At 37.0% G+C, this 18,004-nt stretch overlaps 1 protein-coding gene across 2 annotated transcripts in view; it reads left to right on the top strand.

The window, feature by feature from the left end:
* Positions 1 to 16,341, top strand: part of LOC144637720 (uncharacterized) — a 113,824-nt gene extending 97,483 nt beyond the window's left edge. The window contains exons 6-11 of one of the 2 annotated variants that reach the window (XM_078496799.1): positions 3,661 to 3,768; positions 4,690 to 4,797; positions 5,803 to 5,910; positions 10,875 to 10,982; positions 14,105 to 14,224; positions 15,583 to 16,341. In XM_078496799.1, coding sequence (XP_078352925.1) covers positions 3,661 to 3,768; positions 4,690 to 4,797; positions 5,803 to 5,910; positions 10,875 to 10,982; positions 14,105 to 14,224; positions 15,583 to 15,591 — 561 coding nt within the window. In that variant the 3' untranslated portion in view covers positions 15,592 to 16,341. The remainder of the gene's footprint in view (positions 1 to 3,660; positions 3,769 to 4,689; positions 4,798 to 5,802; positions 5,911 to 10,874; positions 10,983 to 14,104; positions 14,225 to 15,582) is intronic. The other variant, XM_078496798.1, reaches the window with a different exon arrangement.
* The last annotated feature ends 1,663 nt before the right edge of the window (positions 16,342 to 18,004 follow it).

Raw genomic sequence — 18,004 nt, 5'->3', positions numbered from 1 at the left:
TACAAGGCCATGAAGGAAGACTCAGGCTTTCAGAAAAGATATCAGTCTCACCCTCACAAATTCCTCATTCTGCACCCTAATTAATTCTTATTACAAATTTGTTAAGTTATGTAAATGTAAGTAATTTATAAAAATTAATGTTATACATGTAGACAAAAAAAATGTTCAAAGCTAAAAAAAAATGAAATGTAAAAATGTTGTTTTTTGTAAGTGTACCGTATTGATTCCTTTTTAAATTTGTTCGTGAAATAATTAATTAATAATTAATAATAATTAATTTTTAAGTCTTGAGAATGGCATCTGGATGATACTAAAACCTCGACTTATAACCAAAATATTTAATGTTACTTAAAAAATATTCTCAGCCTCAAGAGTCCTCATGGGCTTGATGAGGGAAATAAGTTCATGTTAAAAAAAGGTACATTCAGCTTCTCTTAGTTGACTGTCTGACTGACTCATGTTGAACGACTCGAGTTAGTGAAGTCATACCCAAAATTAGCAAGGGCATTTTTGTTATAGTTTCTTTTTTCCTAGTTCCATTTGTGAATAGAATTCCTTGTCTTGAGAGATTTTCAATTCAAACTACAGGTCAATACAAAGTTTTAAAATAAATTTAGAAAATAATTATTTTCATACATGTATGTTGTGTAAAGCTAGTAAATAGGACTGAATGTTACCGTAATATTTTTCACATTTGTCTTTTTTCTTGTCCTGAGTTACGTATCATGTTATTTATTTTTAGGGAAAATTGGTGTCTCATGACTTTACCGACTTTTGTTTGATTAATGAAGAATTTGATGTACAGTAGATACATGTATATAGGGTGCTGCTCATGTCTAACGACCGAGTTAAATCATGTAATATAAATAATAATGGCATGTAACACCACAATCGCTCAAGTTGTGCTCCATGGCCAGTACAGTTTACTTTATGAAATCATCAGCACCAAGAGAAAGTCCTGAAGAAAGCTACAATAATATTGTGTGCCTGACTTACTTGCAACCCTCAGTTTATTAGAAGCGCTGTAAGAGCTAATTGGAATCAGAAAGAAAGTGACTTGGAGGAATCAATACAGGTAAATCTTTACTTTTATAATAATTAACTGCGCTGCGCAGTTCTTGCTCTGCTAAAAACAGCTTCAGCGTCCGCGCGTAGGAATTCTGCCAGAATTTGCATATAAGAAAAATTGTTAATCGTGGCTGAAACAAGTCAACCATGAAATGTCACACAAAGTGTTTTTTTAATCAGTCAGTCGCTACATTTTAACAACCGCCTTTTGTAATACGGAAAGAAGGGCAAAATTTTGAATTGTTAAAGAGGATCAAAAATAATACTAACATTATAGAAACTGCGAAACATTGTCATTGGGCCAGTTCTCAGTTTTATGCAAATGAGGATTACTGTCGAAATTCTCACGGATACTTGGTGTGAAGCCAGATGTAATGATATCAATATTTGGTGTTTGCATTGGAAGCGGGTGTTTTTTAGGGCGGACCATAGGGTGAGGGGGATTGGGATGCCGGGAACCAGTGGTCAACTTTTTTGGCAAAGACTTTTTTCCAACGTCAGGTTATGAAAATTCTTTTTTTATTTATTCCCTTTAAATTTTTCCCATTTCACCTTCAAGCTGTGTAATATTTTTTACTTTATCCTCTCGGTCAGGCAAGTCACGCAATGTTTAAAAGCTACAAATCAGTTACAAATGGGAAATTTTCTTATACTTTGGTCTTTACAAAGAATGTTCAGTGTGAAATATTCAATTTATGATTTTTGCCATGAAAGAAAAAGACGTTTTAGCGGGCCAGAATTTACATTTATTAAAATACCATTACGCTTGTGTTGTGGAATGTGCTGGCATTGCACTTTCACTTTCACACGATCAGCCAGAATCACGCAATGTTTTAAACGCTTTAAATCTGCTACAAAAGGAAACTTAAGGCTGGTTTTCATATGATCGCAGACGATCGCAGAATTGTAGGTTTTGCGATCTGCGATCATTTGGAAACACGCATCTGCGATCGTTTGCGATCGTCTGCGATCGATCGCACACGATCGCAGACGATCGCAGAGAATAGAACCAAGTTCTATTCCCTGCGATCGTGTGCGATCGCCTGCGATCGTGTGCGATCGCCTGCGATCGTCTGCGATCGTTGCGATCATATGGAAACACAATTGCGATCGATTGCGATCGAAAACTATCCCATAATTTCGACAATCGTTCCCATCATTCAACACTTCTGCGATCGTCTACCATCTTTTGCGATCATATGGAAACAGGTCGCTCTGCGATCGTTACGATCACACGGTTCAGTAAATTTCTGCGATTTTGCGATCGTCTGCGATCCGATGCGATCGTCTGCGATCATATGGAAACCAGCCTTTAACAAATCCTTGAACTTAACCTAACATGTTAAGTGTGAAATGTTCGATTTTTTAGCGTTATCTAATTTACAAGAGAATTTCAGAAATCTGAAAACCGAGACAAACATGCCCTGACTTGTTACGTTTACGCCATTGGCAATGGAACTAGTCAACCATGAAATGTCACACAAGGTGTTTTCTTACCGTTTTGTTTGTCACTCGCAACATTTTTGGGGGATGGGGGGGATGTATTTTTTATCCCCCACAAGACTCCTCTAGACTGACCAGGTGACCTGCTGATCATGTGACCAGCGCAGTTTTAAGCTCTAAGAGCTTCTTGTTTTGCTCTGAACTCAACTCTTTCAAGGACATCGTTCATATAATGATTTTGATCATAGGGCTGCATCAATTTCCTTCTCTAGTTACAGTGCAACGTTTTAAAGTTCTTTAGCTTTATCCTTCCTTAAACATAAGATGGAAGATGAGCAAAAAGTCAGTGGAGACTTAAAATTCTAAGATTGGTTCATGTGATATTTCAGTCTGGCTTGTAATTCTGTTCACATGGCCCTTTCATGTGTTCCTTTCTCCATCTGAGTGTGATTTTAACTTCAACTTTAACAAAAAAAAAAGTTAACTTTATCACTTATGGATGTTGACAAACAGAACAGAAGTCACCTCCAGAGTGTCACAAAGTCATATGATGACTTAAACACAATTTATACCTCTCTGAAGAGTATATGCGCCACCTGGTAAATAGAGATTACTCCATGGAAAATGCGCGCATATGATTTTTGTTTACGATTTGAGTAGCATCGGAAAAATAACGGGTGAGCACAGTGAAGAAATTCATTTTCTCATACAAATCGTACAAACTCAAAGCATTTTCCATGGTGCAATAAGATATTTTTACAAGAAGCATGATTTCCTAGTAGCATTTCTACAATGACCATGAATATATTTCTACACTTGCCTAGCATCTTGCTATGATTTGAAGCAAATTAAAAAAATTTGGGGATAAAGAGATAAACATTACTGTGCTGTTAATTGTAATTTTTGTAGTAGTACTGGACAGGTACATCCTACTATTTTCTCGCAGTCAGGACATTGTGCTTTATCATATTCTAAGTAATTGGCTGGTGCAGTCAAGTGCTTTTCTCTGTAACTGTGCCCTGAATGTTAAAATACAGATAGACGGTCCTCAACACTGGAATCAAGGACAGGAGTTATGTCCGTATTTATGAAGGTGTCTGTATTACAGAGTTAAAGCTTATATCAATTTTTGTCTTCTTTGGAATGCAGCTGCTGACAGGACTGAAAGCCACATCCAAACATGCCTCCAATTTGTTGGACAAGCTCTTTGACACCCCATCACGTGACAGGGATCCTGTTATTCTATTGGTGGATGAGGTACGTTGAACGAGTTTCACGCACGCGACTGCGAGTTTCACATGCAGTACTTCAAGTTGTACGTGTACGAATGCGAGATTTTCGTTCACGTCAGTGGGGTTCATATAAGTGTCTGTTATTAGTGACTGATACTCCTTTGCCTGTTGCAATACTCATGTAGTCTCTACTTTAATCGTGACAATATGTAATGACAAACCTTCTCTTTTCAGCTGGATCTGTTATGGGCTCATAAACAGCATGTTTTGTACAACCTGTTCAAGTGACCCACGAGACGACACACCCGGCTCATTGTGCTGGCCATTGCGAATACCATGGATTTACCAGAGAGGATTATGATGAAGCATGTCTCTAGCCACCTGGTAAATAGAGATTACTCCATGGAAAATGCGCACGTATGATTTTTGTTTACAAGTTGAGTAGTATCGGAAAATGAACAGGTGAGCACAGTGAACAAATTCATTTTCTGATACATTTAAAACAGTGAATAAAAATCGTACAAAGCATTTTCCATGGTGTAATAAGATAATTTTACAAGAAGAATGATTTCCTAGTAGCATTTCTACAATGACCATGAATATATTTCTACACTTGCCTAGCATCTTGCTATGATTTGAAGCAAATTAAACAATTTTTGGGATAAAGAGATAAACATTATTGTGCTGTTAATTGTAATTTTTGTAGTAGTACTGGATAGGTATATTCTACTATTTTCTCGCAATCAGGACATTGTGCTTTAACATATTCTAAGTAATTGGCTGGTGCAGTCAAGTGCTTTTCTCTGTGACTGTGCCTTAAATGTTTAAATACAGATAGTCAGTCCTCAAAACTGGAATCAAGGACAGGAGTTATGTCTGTATTTATGAAGGTGTCTGTACTGCAGAGTTAAAGCTTATATCAATATTTGTCTTCTTCTGAATGCAGCTGCTGACAGGACTGAAAGCCACATCCAAACATGCCTCCAATTTGTTGGACAAGCTCTTTGACACCCCATCATGTGACAGGGATCCTGTTATTCTATTGGTGGATGAGGTACGTTGAACTAGGTTCACGCACGCGACTGCAAGTCTCGTGTGAGCGATTGTGCGTTTCACATGCACTTCTGTAAGATTCACCTGCGCAACTGCGAGTTTTCATGCACGTTAGCACGTTTCACTTGCGGTACTTCAAGTTGTACATGTACGAATGCGAGATTCTCGTTCACGTCAGTGGGGTTCTCATAAGTGTCTGTTATTAGTGACTGATACTCCTTTGCCTGTTGCAATACTCATGTAGTCTCTACTTTAATCGTGAAAATATGTTATGACAAACCTTCTCTTTTCAGCTGGATCTGTTATGGGCTCATAAACAGCATGTTTTGTACAACTTGTTCAAGTGACCCATGAGACGAACACGCCTGGCTCATTGTGCTGGCCATTGCGAATACCATGGATTTACCAGAGAGGATTATGATGAAGCATGTCTCTAGCCAGGTGGTAAATAGAGAGTACTCCATGGAAAATGCGCGCGTATGATTTTTGTTTACGAGTCGAGTAGTATCGAAAAATGAACAAGTGAGCACAGTGAACAAATTCATTTTCTGATACATTTAAAACAGTGAATAAAAATCGTACAAAGCATTTTCCATGGTGTAATTAGATATTTTTATAAGAAGCATGATTTCCTAGTAGCATTTCTACAATGACCATGAATATATTTCTACACTTGCCTAGCATCTTGCTATGATTTGAAGCAAATTAAACAATTTTTGGGATAAAGAGATAAACATTATTGTGCTGTTAATTGTAATTTTTGTAGTTGTACTGGACAGGTACATCCTACTATTTTCTTGCAGTCAGGACATTGTCCTTTATCATATTCTAAGTAATTGGCTGGTGCAGTCAAGTGCTTTTCTCTGTGACTGTGCCTTAAATATTTAAATACAGATAGTCAGTCCTCAAAACTGGAATCAAGGACAGGAGTTATGTCTGTATTTATGAAGTTGTCTGTATTGCAGAGTTAAAGCTTATATCAATATTTGTCTTCTTCTGAGTGCAGCTGCTGACAGGACTGAAAGCCACATCCAAACATGCCTCCAATTTGTTGGACAAGCTCTTTGACACCCCATCATGTGACAGGGATCCTGTTATTCTATTGGTGGATGAGGTACGTTGAACTAGGTTCACGCACGCGACTGCAAGTCTCGCGTGAGCGATTGTGCGTTTCACATGCACTTCTGTAAGTTTCACCTGCGCAACTGCGAGTTTTCATGCACGTTAGCAAGTTTCACTTGCGGTACTTCAAGTTGTACACGTAGGACTGCGAGATTCTCGTTCACGTCAGTGGGGTTCTCATAAGTGTCTGTTATTAGTGACTGATACTCCTTTGCCTGTTGCAATACTCATGTAGTCTCTACTTTAATCGTGACAATATGTAATGACAAACCTTCTCTTTTCAGCTGGATCTGTTGTGGGCTCATAAACAGCATGTTTTGTAACACCTGTTCAAGTGACCCACGAGACGACACGCCCGGCTCATTGTGCTGGCCATTGCGAATACCATGGATTTACCAGAGAGGATTATGATGAAGCGTGTCTCTAGCCACCTGATAAATAGAGAGTACTCCATGGAAAATGCGCGCGTATGATTTTTGTTTACGAGTCGAGTAGTATCGGAAAATGAACAGGTGAGCACAGTGAACAAATTCATTTTCTGATACATTTAAGAGTGTGCTCGTGAGAGAACAGGGCAGAACCATGCAACAGGTGATACAGCTCATGTCACCGATTTCGCCCAAACTTAGCGTAAATGTTGGGTATGGTGAGCTATTTACTGTGGCAAAGCATCAACTCAAATTATTTTATTCCCTTCAAGTTATGGCACCTTTTGCAAAAATGGCCATTTTTCACTAATTTATGCATATTTAATTAGCTGACTTTGATTAACCGGTTCCACAAGAAAAAAAGACTTCTGAAAATAAAATTCACTGCATTATATTCTGTGGTTATTAGGCTTTAAGTACAATAATTCACTTCAACCGTCTGATTTGATTTCTTCTCCTCAAACGGTCTTTTGGAAGGTACACATTTCGTACTGTTGGAAATAGCCTTTAACTAGTGCCCAATATCTCCCATGAGCAACAACTTATATACATTATTCTTACATGGGTAATGAAATCCATCATTAAACTTCACAAAAATGCCACAAAATGTCTGGGGACTTCAATATTTTATTAGTATTGAGGAACTAAACACACGTGACTTAACGATTTCTTGCTATTTCATCAAAATTCACCGAAACACAGAAGCCATTTATTTGCCTCAATTTGGCACAAAATCGGTACGAAATAGCTAATCAAGCATAAATCTATAGATAACAATCAAAATATTGGAGAAGAAAAGGCAGTTAGGACATTTTTCGGAGCGTTTTCAGAGCCATATAATTCGGCAATGTTGTGATAGCAAATGTAAAAATAGCAGCGACAGATTTTCTTCACAAGCTCGCTCAATTCAACATGTAGGCACATCAAAGTTAAGAAACAAGAAAGTAATACTACATACATGCCACTTATCGACACACAGATGCTTTCTTTTGAAGAATTTGTTCTTCCTCGCTGCACTTCGATCCTTCGATCGATCTCAATTGACATGTACTGTTGCTTTGAGGCGCGATGAACTTAGCCAATACATCGTGGTTCATCCTTTGTGAAAGGTGTAAACAGGTTGTCAATAAAGTCATTCAAAGAGCTGTTAAAAGTTCACGGAAGGACACTTGTCTCAGCCAGTTTGCATGAAATAAATTTAACTGGAAAATAAACAGCCGCCATGTTGTATTTGTACCTTTGAGCCTGCCTTTTCAGTCAGCGGTACGGCCGTTCACTGGGCATCACGCGTCCATCACGCGTGACCACACGCGCGATCATTTGCTTTTCCTCCGCGAGTATTCGTTGGATAAGTTTGTGATGAAAATGAGAATATCTTCAAATTGTCGCAGGGAATACAATTTCCTCCGCTACAGCTTGACGTGTTTACCGCAATGTGATGCTGAACGAACTCTAGGGTGCTTACCATTTGTTGGAGAGAACCGGTTGGAATGACCACTGAAAAATGGAAAGGCTTCTTTCCAAAATTAGCAAACTAACCGAAATAGATGCCGCTTACCATTTGCAGCTCAGTTTCCTGTTATTTCTTTCCGTTGGTGGGAGACCTGAAGGATGGGAGACTAGAACTGGGAAACCTTACAAATGGTAAGAAAATTTCTGACGTTCCGTCAATCTCCGAAGCGATTTTCCAGAAAAAAATACTGTTCCATTTGATTTTCACCGAAACAGAGTTCTTGATTTTTCTGTTTAACGGTCGGCATGCACGGCAACCAAATCAAAATAATTGTTTATGTTCCAAACTGACGCTAAATGGCGGTATAAAACTGCTCCGACGTCTCGGCAATACTGCCATTTCTTCGAATGTCCATATTCACCCCCTCCCCCACCTCCCAAAAAAGACAGAAACAACATAATAATAATAATAATAATAATAATAATAATAATAATAATAATAATAATAATAATAAAACCTTTATTTGAGTGTCAAAAACTAAAATAGCAGTAATAAAACCACTAAATGGGGACACTTTAAAATAAACATACTAGTTTTAACCTGATATAAGATGGAAAAACTTGCTCTGATTATTTAATGGTTTCCGACATTTCAGAGCTCAATTTCAGAGCATCAAAACCGATTGCATCGCATACATTACACTGCATCCAGTGTATTTCTCTTCAACTATTTATCAAAAAAATTCAATGGAGAAGTTGAAAAAAATTCTCACTTTTACAAGAAACGCACACAACTTATAAGGCTAAGATCAAGCCCCGGTTGTTCAGAGGGTAGATAACACCATCCGCTACTTATTCCGACGAAAATAAACATTTGCCGAGGAAAAGCAAATGAACACGCCTGTGTATAGCTGTGTTGGGCTATGTATAGGCGTGCATAGCTGTGTAGGGCTAGGCTATGTATCCCCACAGGTAACCAAAGCGTACTATGAGAGTTTGTATGGATGTACTAAGAAGGCTTGTATGGATTTGAAATAAAGTTGAGAAAAATATCCCTTTTTACCGGTGAAAAGTTATAATGAAACTTTAAACCTTACCTGGTGTTACGTTTTTGTATTTCTAGTGCTTTAGAAAGTCATACGCGCGATTTTCGTCTTAACCGTCTGTTGCGTACTAAAAGAAAGTCTTTCTTTTAGTACGCAACAGACGGTTAAGACGAAAATCGCGCGTATGCATATGACTTTCTAAAGCACTAATACTACAAAAACGTGACACCAGGTAAGGTTTAAAGTTTCATTATAACTTTTCCCCGGTAAAAAGAGATATTTTTCTCAACTTTATTTCAAATCCATACAAGCTCTTATAGTACATCCATACAAACTCTCATAGTACGCTTTGGTTACCTGTGGTATCCCCTCTATGAATATCCCTATATAGGATTTAGTCAAACAACTATATGATGACTACACTACGTACTTGCCCAAGTGTACGGCTTTACCGCTGACTGAAACGGCAGGCTCAAAGGTACAAATACAACATGGCGGCTGTTTATTTTCCAGTTAAATTTGTTTCATTCAAACTGGCTGAGACAAGTGTCCTTCCGTGAACTTTAAACAGCTCTTTGAATGACTTTATTGACAACCTGTTTACACCTTTCACGAAGAATGAACCACGATGTATTGGCTAAGTTCGTCGCGCCTCAAAGCAACAGTACATGTCAATTGAGATCGATCGAAGGATCGAAGTGCAGCGAGGAAGAACAAATTCTTCAAAAGAAAGCATCTGTGTGTCGATAAGTGGCATGTATGTAGTATTACTTTCTTGTTTCTTAACTTTGATGTGCCTACATGTTGAATTGAGCGAGCTTGTGAAGAAAATCTGTCGCTGCTATTTTTACATTTGCTATCACAACATTGCCGAATTATATGGCTCTGCAAACGCTCCAAAAAATGCCCTAACTGCCAATCTTCGCCAATATTTTGATTGTTATCTATAAATTTATGCTTGATTAGCTATTTCGTACCGATTTTGTGCCAAATTGAGGCAAATAAATGGCTTCTGTGTTTCGGTGAATTTTGATGAAATAGCAAGAAATCGTTAAGTCACGTGTGTTTAGTTCCTCAATACTAATAGAATATGGAATTCCCCAGACATTTTGTGGCATTTTTGTGAAGTTTAATGATGGATTTCATTACCCATGTAAGAATAATGTATATAAGTTGTTGCTCATGGGAGATATTGGGCACTAGTTAAAGGCTATTTCCAACAGTACGAAATGTGTACCTTCCAAAAGACCGTTTGAGGAGAAGAAATCAAATCAGACGGTTGAAGTGAATTATTGTACTTAAAGCCTAATAACCACAGAATATAATGCAGTGAATTTTATTTTCAGAAGTCTTTTTTTCTTGTGGAACTGGCTAATCAAAGTCAGCTAATTAAATATGCATAAATTAGTGAAAAATGGCCATTTTTGCAAAAGGTGCCATAACTTGAAGGGAATAAAATAATTTGAGCTGATGTTTTGTCACAGTAAATAGCTCACCATACCCAACATTTGTGCTAAGTTTGGGCGAAATCGGTGATATGAGCTGTATTACGTGTTGCCTGGTCCTCTTATGGATACACTCTTAAAACAGTGAATAAAAATCGTACAAAGCATTTTCCATGGTGTAATAAGATAATTTTACAAGAAGCATGATTTCCTAGTAGCATTTCTACAATGACCATGAATATATTTCTACACTTGCCTAGCATCTTGCTATGATTTGAAGCAAATTAAACAATTTTTGGGATAAAGAGATAAACATTATTCTGCTGTTAATTGTAATTTTTGTAGTAATACTGGACAGGTACATTCTACTATTTTCTCGCAATCAGGACATTGTGCTTTATCATATTCTAAGTAATTGGCTGGTGCAGTCAAGTGCTTTTCTCTGTGACTGTGCCTTAAATGTTTAAATACAGATAGTCAGTCCTCAAAACTGGAATCAAGGACAGGAGTTATGTCTGTATTTATGAAGGTGTCTGTATTACAGAGTTAAAGCTTATATCAATATTTGTCTTCTTCTGAGTGCAGCTGCTGACAGGACTGAAAGCCACATCCAAACATGCCTCCAATTTGTTGGACAAGCTCTTTGACACCCCATCATGTGACAGGGATCCTGTTATTCTATTGGTGGATGAGGTACGTTGAACGAGTTTCACGCACGCGACTGCGAGTTTCACATGCACGTTAGCAAGTTTCACTTGCGGTACTTCAAGTTGTACATGTACGAATGCGAGATTCTCGTTCACGTCAGTGGGGTTCTCATAAGTGTCTGTTATTAGTGACTGATACTCCTTTGCCTTTACCAGAGAGGATTATGATGAAGCATGTCTCTAGCCACCTGGTAAATAGAGATTACTCCATGGAAAATGCGCGCGTACGATTTTTGTTTACGAGTTGAGTAGTAACGAAAAATTAACAGGTGAGCACAGCGAACGTGTTCATTTTCGGATACAACTCAACGAGTGAATACAAATCGAACAAAGCATTTTCTACGTGTAATTTGTTTATTTTATAGATACTTAGGTTTTTAGAAAGCGAAATCGCTCGACGTTTCACCGGTTAATACGTACGTGTTTGGGAAACCCATTTATCTGCTATATACTAAAATAACTAAAACATCTGTTTTCTTTCAAATCAAATTTTTAATGAATTAACACTCAAAATGAGACGTCAGTTTATACTCTCACAACTTTGACAGACGGAAACAACTTTTGATAGAAAACCTGACTGAGACTTGTTTAAAACATGCAAGTTCGAATTCAATGTTTCAAATCAGAATAAAACAGCGGTAAACGCTGAATAACTCAACGCAAACTTGAGTGAACTTTTACCAAATTCAATCAAGAAAACAGTCTGCAAAAACTAAGGACAAACCTGCAGTGTCTTAGTTATCATCTGAATCAAAACTCGCTTCAATCTTTAGGAGTAAAGAAAAGAGACGGCTTGCATTCTTGTTCTTTCTTTGTGCGAATTTACTCAAAGGTTTATTCGACTCCGCAGGAGGAATTGCGACTATCTCGCTTCGTGCTTCTCCTTTTGTTTGAAGAAACGCTGTCAATAAGGCCGTCTTTTTTAGTTTTCTTTATAGTGTTTTGATTTTTCTGGTTCTGCAATATTAAGGTGGCCTTATCGGATTTTTGAGTGACGATACCTTTCAACTTTGAGCAACTTGTACGCCACCGTAAACAATCCGACTGAAAATCGATCAGTACAGCTGTACTAAAGGAAGATGAAAGTTTCGAATGAGATAAGTTTCATCGAAATCGGAGTAACCATAGCAACATAATGACGTCACCACCCATTTTACATGAGACCGATTTTCTTGTAATAGAGGGACAATTTTGAAAAAAGGCTTCTAGATCTTGGACTTGACATAGTTTTCTCAACGTCTGCGAAATTTGAAGAATTTCTATGAGAGCGTTTTCGAGAAAATTTTGGATGAAGTTTTTAGGTGCTAAAATACAACAAAAACAAAGCAGTCTTAAAACATTATTGAGAAAACGTTCACACGATCAAGTAACATTTTGGCTTTAAGTGAATCTTGTACTATTTAATTACCTTTGGAGAAAATCTCAGATAAATCGTTTCATTTGATTTTTTGAAACATCGGCTTGAATATGAACTGGTATGAAGTGTTATTTCGCTCTTTTATCGAAAAAGGGCCTTCGCTTACTAAAATGATCGCAAAATAAAATGCGCTCGATAGAATTTTTTTAAACTTGGCAGTCAAAAAGAAGAATAAGTATTTAATGAAATGTCTGATTTTCAAAATAATTGAAACATTTTAAGGCAGTAAATTCAAAGCCTTAACTCAGGTAAACATTGGGCTGTTTTTCACCCTACATCGGATCGCTGCCTCATTATCTGTCTCCATTGTCTCAAGCCGCGTGCATTTGCAAATTCCAGTAGATCATGAATCACTGATTATTTATTACTGGAGATTTTTGTGACAATTCTGCCTTGGCCTTGAAACTGTTAGGAGACTGAAGATAATACAAGTGCTTTATTAGTCTATTCCTCGTTGTCATTGAGTTTTGGCTTGTTAAAGTAGCTTGTTTCTGTACATTTTTCGGAAAAAAGCGGCTGTTATACATATTTAAGATGTGCTGAAATTTACAAATTCACGGGGTACGACACAATAGAGACTTATAATGAGGCAGCGATCCGATGTAGGGTGAAAAACAGCCCAATGTTTACCTGAGTTAAGGCTTTAAATCAACTGCCTTAGAATGTTTCAATTGTTTTGAAAATCAGGCAGTTCATTACATACTTATTCTTCTTTTTGACTGCTAAATTTAAAAATTCTATCGAGCGCTTTTTATTTTGCGATCATTTTAGTAAGCGAAGGCCCTTTTTCGATAAAAGAGCGAAATAACACTTCATACCAGTTCATATTCAAGCCGATGTTTCAAGAAATCAAATGAAACGATTTCTCTGAGAATTTCTCCTGAGGTAATTAGATAGTACAAGATTCACTTAAAGCCAAAATGTTACTTGATCGGGCCTTGTGAACGTTTTCTCAATAATGTTTTAAGACTGCTTTGTTTTTGTTGTATTTTAGCACCTAAAAACTTCATCCAAAATTTTCTCGAAAACGCTCTCATAGAAATTCTTCAAATTTCGCAGACGTTGAGAAAACTATGTCAAGTCCAAGATCTAGAACCCTTTTTTTAAAATTATCCTTCTACTACAAGAAAATCGGTCTCGTGTAAAATGGGTGGTGGCGTCATTATGTTGCTATGGTTACTCCGATTTCGATGAAACTTATCTCATTCAAATATTTCATCTTTCCTTAGTACAGCTGTACTGATCGATTTTCAGTCGGATTGTTTACGGTGGCGTACAAGTTGCTCAAAGTTGAAAGGTACCGTCACTCAAAAATCCGATCGAGCCACCTTAAAAGACTCAATGGAGCCGTTTAAACTGAGAAACAAACCTGGAACGTGTCTCCGCCATGTCGCCGGTGTTTTCAACGAGCATCAAAATTGGCGATATGGTGTTGTTCACTGGTGAGGTTTGGTCGTTCTTCGTCCTAAAATTTGGCTGTGCCCGCGATTTTCTCTAAAGACGTTGCTAAGGAACGTGACGCAAGCTAGTGACGTCATATTGACGTGACAACGCTTGCACTTTGAAGGGATTGGACAATACGATTCGGAAACACTTCGAATGCGTGTCTGATGGCTTGACGATCCCGATATTTTTGTTCCTTTGACTAGGAATACGAAGTTAATGTGTTTTTTTTGTTTATCTCCTTTTAGGGACTGACTCGGTTGACTTTTCAGCCGTACACCTTTTCACAGCTACAGCAGATTGTCATGTCCCGTATCACAGGGTTAAACGCCTTTGAACCTGATGCCATACAGTTGGTCTCCAGAAAGGTAGGAAAAAAAATAGAAAAACATTTTTCAAAAAAATTTTATTAGACTTTTCAGAACCCCTGGCAACGGGTGGGGCAGCAGCCTTTGCAAGGTTTCACATCAGAGGCAGACCACCCTATAAGCAAAATTGGTTGCCATTCATTTCTTTTGTTTTGTCAAGTTTCTGAAAATGCCGATAGAGACACTTAAAAAAAAATGGAATAAAATTCTTGGTTAAAAGGCTGCAGATCTGTGACTCATTCAATTTTAAGAGATTTGTATGGAAAAAGTCACCCTGGCCTGTCTAGCCTCGTTCGCTTCTCATTAGATAAAACTAATAGCTTAAAACTTCATTCATTGATTTACTAATTGACTTGATCTTTGAGTTAAAGTGACTAAATTTTGTTGACAAATGATTCTTCTTGGAGCCGAAAATTAACGGAAGCAATATTTGTATTGGGTCTATGTTTTCGCATTTAAATCTCTGTTCACATATGAGTGATATGCGATAAACGAACTACCGTATTTATTAGATCAAATGCTTCGGTGTTTATTAATTTTTTCGTGATTCGAGTGCGGCGTTTATTCAAGGGCGGCGTTTATACGAGGACGGCGTTTATTTAAAATTCAATTTATTTTTTGCTTGCAAGTAATGATAACTGAACATTTGAATTTTAAAAACAGAAAAATGTTTTAGTGCTTGTCTGGAAAGGCATTTTAATATCTTAAACATTGTTACAATAAAGGGAAATATTTCTTTTGAGACTTGCTCAAACTTGATTACTACTGCATTTGCTTTTTGACTATTGCAGTAAACGCCACATCATGCTGCGGCGTTTATTCGAGGGCGGCGTTTATTATTATTTCTGTCGTAATGTGCGGCGTTTATTCGAGGGCGGCGTTTATTAATATTTCTGTCGTAATGTGCGGCGTTTATTATTTTTTTTGAGGGCGGCGTTTGTTCGAGGGAGGCATTTAATCAAATAAATAAGGTATACAAATTTAAAGAAATCTGTGGCGGTTATGAAAACAGCACGGAACAATACATATTTAGGCTTCTCTCGATCTGAATATCTCAGTTAAGTTAAATGAAATGTTAGTCGACTCGTGTGTGGAAACAATCAATATTATGAGCCAAAAGATCTATGTTTTCTAAGTTTTTAAAAACTTGTACTATTTCCACAAAGCCTAAGAATTTATTTTAAAGAACAGTTTTTGTCTTTAAGAACAGTTACATGCATTTTCAATAGTTAGTTGTGTCTCGATTGTTTTAGTTCAAGATGTACTGTATTATGAATTTATATGGATGATTGCAGGCTTTTTCCTTTGTAATAGTAAATATTTTTTTCACATTTTTCTCTTTATCTCTTCCTATTTAGAGAGGGTGAAGAGAGTACGTAAATAAATTTTAAGAAAGGAGTATCCCAAAAGAAGAACCAGAGAGAGAACCTTGGTTGCATTGCGACAATTGAGTACATAATGCCATGACGTCAATATTGCAGCTTTATCCCAGTGTATTTATCCTATTAAATTAAACAGTTAATGTAAATATAAAACATTAATGCATAAATTTAAAGTGTGCTTTTTGAAGACGAAATTTGTGGCACTTTCAGTTTCAAGATGAACAGTTTCATATTCTGTTTAAGATGTAGTTTCTTTCAATGTTTGAGAATTTGCTGGTAGAGCCAAAGACATATCTCCCTCCAAGATGACAATATTGTAATTGTTTTTGTTTCCTGACTGCTGTTCTTGTTACATATCTACCTAAATAACAATGTACGAAGAGATTAGACTTCTCACATATTATTCTACACTTGGAACGCAAAGTATTCTTACTTTGCTTCTGCAAAAGGCAACTACACAGTGTGTAGTAGGTTGTATTATATAGTCTTGTATTAAATAAGGTACTTTTTGAAGGCTTGTATTAGGCTTGTTAAGGTTAGAAATTATTGTAATTAAAAGAGGAAATTGTATTTTAATTTTTTATAGTAATATAATGTGTAAATTAATATTATGACCTAACTACAACAACAACAAGCTTTATTTGTATAATTGCATAGGATTAGAAGTATTGCTAACTAAGATAACTAGTAAAATAGAAAAGTACATAAAACGAAATAAAAGAATTACAGCATTGTTCATTTTAACTATTTGAGGTTGCTTTCGTCATTTACAAGCTAAATCAATAATATGGCGTCCAGAAACGATTCTTTTCAGTAGTTTCTCCTTTGTTGTTTTTTTTAATTTACAGTCAACTCTCTCTAAAACGGACACCGTCGGGACCGGCTCTAACTGTCCGTTTTAGAGAGGTGTCCGTTTTATAGGGAGTTCAGTTACAGTAAAATGACTGAAAAATGGCAGGGATGGGACCAGCACAAGGTGTCCGTCTTATAGAGGTGTCCGTTAAAAGAGAGTTGACTGCATTATAAGAAGTGGGGGGCTAAAGCCCCTCCCTCTCCGCGGTCCCTGTTTTGGGATCAGGAATCAAAAATTGAAGCTAAAATTTGGGATCAGCGATGAACAAATATACCTGGTTACGACCCTGAACTCGCCTTATGCGCTCGTTCGAATTTGAAATCAAACGTATGATTTCAGACAAAATTGCACTCCACTCAGTTCGATTACCATTATATAAACTGCAGTGGTATGTTGAGTGGTAGCAAATCGATAAAAATGGGTCACCAAGGGTGACACGAGTCTAATGCCGTATGGCATAGTGATACAGATTGCGCGGTTTTCGTAAGCCGGTTAAAATTGGTTAGAGGTTTGTGTTCGGGAGTTTAATTTAAAATGCTTATAGCAAGCTAGGGGCATCGTGGATGATTATGGATGAAAACGAAACAGTCATAAATGTTATATGCTTCACAAAATTTGAAGTATGAACAGGAGTTGATGTTACTTCTTCCGTATTGTCCGTAAAAGCAGAAACGATTAAACATTTGGACAAGATTGCGTGACGATTTACAAAAAGCATGTTCATTACAACAAGGGTTGAAGAACTTCACATCGTTTTCTTTCAGATTTTTCACCATTTTGATGATGACTCTTGAAACAGATTTTGCAATAAAAGCACTTGAAATAGGCAATTATTTTCGAGCTACCATACACAGGAGCGAAGACTGTTTATCATGATGTACAAATTTCGCGAATCATCACTTCCATATCAATGTAACCATTTTATGATTTTTCTAGCTGTAAGAAGAACTTAAGATCTCTGAGAGTCGTAAAAGCATGAAATTCGATTTCAGTGTATGGCAAAGGCCGGGACAGTGTAATACTGCAAAGCGGCCAAACAAACGCATTTTGATTTAGTCGCGTAACTTGATTTACATTTATCCATGTACATCTTTTATTTTTGAAGGTTTTTGTTTGCACTGTAAAGAAAAAATTGGTCAAAATTCGAATGACTTAAATACAAAAACCGAGGTAAAGTTTTCTATTTTTTAAAACAAAATAAATATTTGGTCGCATTGTGTAAATAAACGCGAGTCGCCGTCGAAATATTTTTTCTCAAAGACGTCTTGCTTTTTAAGCAAGACGAAAACACAAGTGCTTAACTGAACTGAAAACGAAGATTTATTTTCAAAAAAAGCTTACAAATGTCTTAACTGGAAAATTATTTCGTCCTGTTCAAGTGTTGAATAATCGTGACTTGAGAAAGAACTTTTAATTATGCGTGGGAACACGTGTTGCTGATTGGCTGTTTTTAATTGAAACTAATCGTGCGTGTCCGTACGGAGTCCGTTCTTGCAGCTGATCATTGTTTTCTACATTACAGCGAACGATTATCGATCCCGAACC

Source organism: Oculina patagonica, chromosome 14, assembly GCF_052425735.1.
Source record: "Oculina patagonica isolate OP01 chromosome 14, crgOcupat, whole genome shotgun sequence".
Taxonomy (NCBI): domain Eukaryota; kingdom Metazoa; phylum Cnidaria; class Anthozoa; order Scleractinia; family Oculinidae; genus Oculina; species Oculina patagonica.
The sequence above is the reverse complement of the archived record's forward strand: the minus strand, read 5'-3'. Positions and strand labels throughout refer to the sequence as shown.